General features: G+C 38.9%; 1 protein-coding gene across 1 annotated transcript in view; it reads right to left on the bottom strand.

Moving 5' to 3' along the window:
- The window catches only part of TTC27 (tetratricopeptide repeat domain 27), a 175,232-nt gene that overhangs the window by 81,449 nt on the left and 88,255 nt on the right, over window positions 1–5,528 (bottom strand). The window contains exon 11 of the mRNA XM_003795698.1: window positions 1,872–1,967. Coding sequence (XP_003795746.1) covers window positions 1,872–1,967 — 96 coding nt within the window. The remainder of the gene's footprint in view (window positions 1–1,871; window positions 1,968–5,528) is intronic.

The raw sequence follows: 5,528 nt of genomic DNA on the forward strand, positions 1-5,528 counted from the left end.
CTTCTAGAAAGATAAAATAAACATGTAGCCTAAATTCTAACTAAATAGTGTTTAAGTTTCCTAATGCTGCTATTCAGGAACAAGATAAAGAGCAACACCTCCAAAAAAGACAGGTTTTGTCATGACAACAGCTCTGTCTGAAAGGTTTATCCACAACCACATCATAGGAAGCACTGAACAACCTTCATAGATCAGAGTCAAAATTGAGCTAAAAAAATTCCAGCTGTTAACCCCTTCTTGATGAAGAAGCTACTCCTTTTGAGATGATACAGCAAAGTGTTTTATTTGCTTGTGTTTTCTTGAGATTCCTTCAGTGCATAAAGTGAATTCCAATGTGTAACAAGCCTCCTTGTTTACCCTAGTTTAAGAATACAACCTACTTGAAGAAACATTCCGTTAGGGATCTACATTCTAACCAGTGAATGGTGGGCTGGCATTTATAAGTCTAAGTCACTACCTACATGCCAACTCTGTGAGAGACAGGGCAGGAGGCTGATTAAAATGGAAATAGCTACTAAGTCATCTAGAAACTGCTGGCTGGCGCCACTGGATTCCATTTAACCTCTCTGTATCATGGCTTCCTCATCTGTAAAACGGGGGTATTTCACAAAATTGGTGCAATAAAATAAGAGTGCGGTAAAGTTGGTTGTTATGAGCTGTTATACAGGGTGTCCATAAAGTTCTTGTGCAATTTAAAATAGACCGTACGGACACCCTGTATAACCCACTGAAGAGATAAGGAAAGGAGGTAAACTACACTAAACGTCAGAAAACCAGGGATCTAGTTCACGGACAGAGTGTGATCAACACTAGAACGTTAATGGCACCGGGCCTAAAATTAAAAAATTGGACCGAGTGTCTAAGTTAGCATCAGTGCTAAATGTTTACAAGATAGGGTAGGGGCACCAGGCCTACAACGCAGGTGAACAAGGTAAACAAGAAACCAAACTCTCTAGCCCAATATGAAGTTTTAGGAGCCACACGGGGCAGTCACACACACTCAGGAAGAGGAGAGTCATTGTAGGTCTCTCACAGTGCAGACAAGGAAATGCTTTTCTTCACTTTATGTAAATAATTTAGCTATAAGGTTCATTGTCTAACAGAAAGTCCTGAAAGGTCTTTTTTTTTTTTTTTTTTGAGACAGAGTCTCACTATGTTGCCCTCGGTAAACTGCTATGGCTTCATAGCTCACAGCAACCTCTAACTCTTGGGCTCAAGTGACTCTCTTGCCTCAGCCTCCACCATAGCTGGGACTACAGGTGACCGCCACAGTGCCTGGCTATTTTTAGAGGTGAGGTCTCACTCTTGCTCAGGCTGGTCTTGACCTCTTGAGCTCAGGCAATCCACCTGCCTTGGACTCCCAGAGTGCTAGGAGTCCAGGCATGAGCCACAGTGCCCCGCCCTGAAAGGACTTTTAAAATATAAAAATTTATTTTGAAGCTGGGTATGGTGGGGTGTGCCCGTCATCTCAACTGCTCTGGGGGCAGACTGCTCGAGCCCAGGAGTTCAAAGCACTGGTGCACCATGACTGTTCCTACAAATGGCCACTGCACTCTAGCCTGGACAACACAGAAAGACCTGATTTCTTTAAAAAGTCATTTTAAAAAGGAAAGCATTTATTGTTTTCCTATTATTTAATTTGTAGGGTTCTATTTCATATAGTTTCTAAATTCTCTTAAAAAGTTAAATGAATCTAACATCACTTTAATCAAAACAGCAATCTGAAGCAGTTAGCAATCTTTGGCTATATATTTTTAATTTTTCCACTGAAATATTTAAAAATTTAAACAAATTTAAATCATTCTTTTCTAATGCATTCACCTTTCTAATGCAAAGTATTTTTCATATCTAATGGCAAATAACAAAAATACCTGAATGGCCCAGTGAGGTGGTACTTGACAACAATAGAAAATCTTCAGACGTTCCAATATGGATGTAGTTTTATCTTCAAATTGGTCTGCAAGAGCCTTAGGAACATATATCAAAATCAGTATCCACATGCGTAATAACTTTAATATAAGCAAGATTCTTAGTGAAAAAGTCAGATGAATGCACATATTAAACAATCAACTCATGTCAGTTCTATAAGCTAAATGGGACATGTGATTTTTTTCTTGAATTTCTTTAAATGTTTAAAAACCTTTAAAGTTAAACACCTTCTCTAGAAACATGTACATTAAAAACTTAACAGGAAAATAGTTACAAAGCTAAGATTTCCTATAATAGTTCATTCAAAGAAATGGCCTTATTGATGAGCCTTCTTAATTCTTCTAAGAAAAAACTGTTCTTTAGCCTATCAATTTCACAACATAATGCTATTTTTAACAATGGTACTTTCTAACATAAATCAGAAAAAAAATACAAAGAACTTTATTTAGTATTATTTTCTTAGGAATAAAGTGATAGGGAAAAGTAGGTCTCTACTGTCACAGAGGGCAGGTTCTCCTCTCTTCAGCAACAGAGCAATAAGGCTGGGCATTCATTCACACAGGACCATCTGGATGGTGCAGGGGGCAGCTGCAAGCTATATGCATCCAAAGAATTCCTCTGATGTGCTGAAATTAACCTTGCAGAAGCTATGGCAAGAGGCAGACCAACAAGACCAAGACGGCTGACTCTGAGAAGAGGTACTAGGGCCATCTGCAAAGGCAAAGGCTGGCACTTCCTGGTGGTCAAGTGATTGACGTCAAAAGAGCTCATAAATCAGCCTCAAAGTGAACGCAGACACACAATGGGATTCCTAGACAACACATGGACAGCAGCCCCATTACCATGCTAGTCTTCTGCCTCTTCCCTTGTCAGTAAGTATACATATTGCTCCATACTATACACATATACCTTCTCGTGACTGGGAATTATCATGACCTTTTTCTGTAACACAGTGCTCAAATTCTCTTGGTCAGTTGATTTGTTTTCTCAGACCTCTCTTATGTGGATTCTATGGTAGTAAAACATCAGTGTTTATGTTCTCATTCTAATGCACCTTTGAGTTAGAGCAGAGAATGTCCCTGTATTGAAGGAGGAGGAACGCCATGTTGGCAACCTAGTCTCCCAAATTTCAGGATATAAAAAAGCAGTTATACTGTACTTGCAACTTTTCTAAAAGTCAGAAATTGTCTTAAATTTTACAAAATTAATTTTTTAATAGAATTTTTTTTTAAATAAGCAAAAGAGGTAGCAAGTCCAAACTTTCTCAGAAAAAAACAAAAGGATAAGAATCTAAGTAGAGGCTTGGCGCCTGTGGCTTAAGCGGCTAAGGTGCCAGCCACATACACCTGAGCTGAGCTGGCAGGTTCGAATGTAGCCTGGGCCCACCAAACAAGAATGAAACCTGCAACCAAAAAAAAAAAAAAAAAAAAAAAATAGCCAGGCATTGTAGCAGGTGCCTGTAGCCCTAGCTACCTGGGAGGTGGAGGCAGGAGATTCTTGATTCTTGATTCTCTCCTCCACAGGAGTTGGAGGTTGCTGTGAGCTGTGATGCCACAGCGCTCTACCCAGGGCTATAGCTTTAGGCTCTGTCTCAAAAAAAAAAAAATAATAATCTAAGTGGAGCCCAATTTCTGAGCAGGGGAGCTGCTCCTGAATTGTGGGTCCTCTATCTAGGTGGGAGATACATTTGTTAGCCTAAGAATGAGCACAAGTGTGAGTTAACACTCATTACACAACACTTCTTTGACAATCCAAGATGTTATTCAGTCAATTCAGTCAGAACAAATTGAGATATAACTAGACTAAAACATCTCTGTCAAAATATGTTTAAAGCTTCTTGGCCCTACTTCACAAAAACTTAACAGCAAAAAGACTGCACGCTTCTGCCCAACACTGGTTAGTCGTGGGAGGGAGGGTACAGAAGAATAACTTCTGGCTGAATACATATGGTTCCAATACATAAATAAAGAGATCACAGAATTACTTCATAAAAAGGAGGACAAATTCAAAACGGGGGAGGTGCAAAAATTTTTTAGCAATATGTCGATTTTTTGGAAAGAAAAAATTAACTAATGCTTATTCAGTAGTAACGAAAAACAAAAGCAACACTGTCAAATTTCCTTTTACTAAAGGACTTAACAATATACAAAAAAATATTATTTTCAAACAAAATTCATGTTGTTCACTATAGTTCCTACAACTAGCTAAAGCATACAACTGCTCAGCAAGTATTTCCTGATTTATTAATAAACATATTAATTATGTATTTCAGATACTTTTGGATGATCTCAGAGTAAGTGCCTTGGATCTCTACAAAATGGCAAAGACCACAGCAAAGAGGGCAGAAAACACTCATTTGAGCTGGATCCCATGAATAGGGTTCCACAGAAAAACTTGATTAAGCCATGTGCATGGTAAAGATTAAAAGCAGAACTGTAACCTATTTCTGTTCCTGTACAGAATGAACTCTTCCTATCTTAGCCATGACAACCATCTAAATAAGATTCACCTACCAATAGAAACTAAGAATATTAAATGTACAAAAGTAAGGGGCGATGAGTGTACTGTTATTTCCCTATTCACTACTGGATCCACAGTAATCTTTTTTTTGTTTGCTAATTTATTAAAAATATGGGAATATTATTACAGTACATCTCTGGGTTTCTCAGACTATTTCTAGCAACTCATTCTGAGGTAATTCCATTGTATTCAACCAAACTGGAGTCCTTTACAAGCACGGTTAATAGGAAAAGCAGCAGTGGCAAGGGAAGTCACTTGGGTTCTGTTCTAGACGCATCCCCAAGTAACAGGTCATGTAAGCACGATGGCACTCATCTATGAGATGATTTTATAGAATGATCCTTGTGCTTCCAGAAAACTGGTAGAATGGCTTTATCAAGAGTATTTTATTTCATTTCAAGCATTTGAGGTTTGTTGGTTAATTTTAGGCAACATTATCTAAACACAAGTATGACGTACATTTGTTAGAATCAAGCCAAGTGCCCGAATAGTGTGGAAGAATGTTAGGAGAATGGAATAGAAGCAAAGTGAAGCCGCAGCACCACTATGTATATTTCTGTGCATGAACATGAACATAAACCATGTGCTCAATGGGAAAGGAGCGCTTTGTAAGCTTTCTCTTAAGTCCAGACATATTTCAGTAAATAGTCTCTGAAGCAGTGTGCTTTACCCTTTCACCTACCTAGTTTCTCTTTCCAGTTTCTAAATTTCATAAATTTCACACCTGAAAGCTGAGTCATTAAGTAAAAACTGGCATGAAGAGGTGGTCTTTGAGGAAAGATCGTAATGTCAGAATGAAGGGGTGAATATACCCTAAAGAATCACCAAGGGCAGTTTGAAGCAAGACAGAGTCAACTTCAGGAGGGTGACCGAGGGACGTGGTGAAGTGGAAAAGATGACAAGCAGAGCATGAGGAGCTGGCTGGGACACAGTCCAGAGGTGGGGCTGTGTACACCAGAGATGACGCCACACAGCATGGACCACTGTGACATGGGACTGCTTTCAGGTTTTGAAACTCCCTTTTCATTTCAGTTTTTCCCAAACACCCCTTGAAAAATATTTATACTTTGAGTGTCGTT

The sequence above is a fragment of the Otolemur garnettii genome, unplaced genomic scaffold, assembly GCF_000181295.1.
Source record: "Otolemur garnettii isolate 467f Iridium unplaced genomic scaffold, OtoGar3 scaffold00095, whole genome shotgun sequence".
Taxonomy (NCBI): Eukaryota; Metazoa; Chordata; class Mammalia; order Primates; family Galagidae; genus Otolemur; species Otolemur garnettii.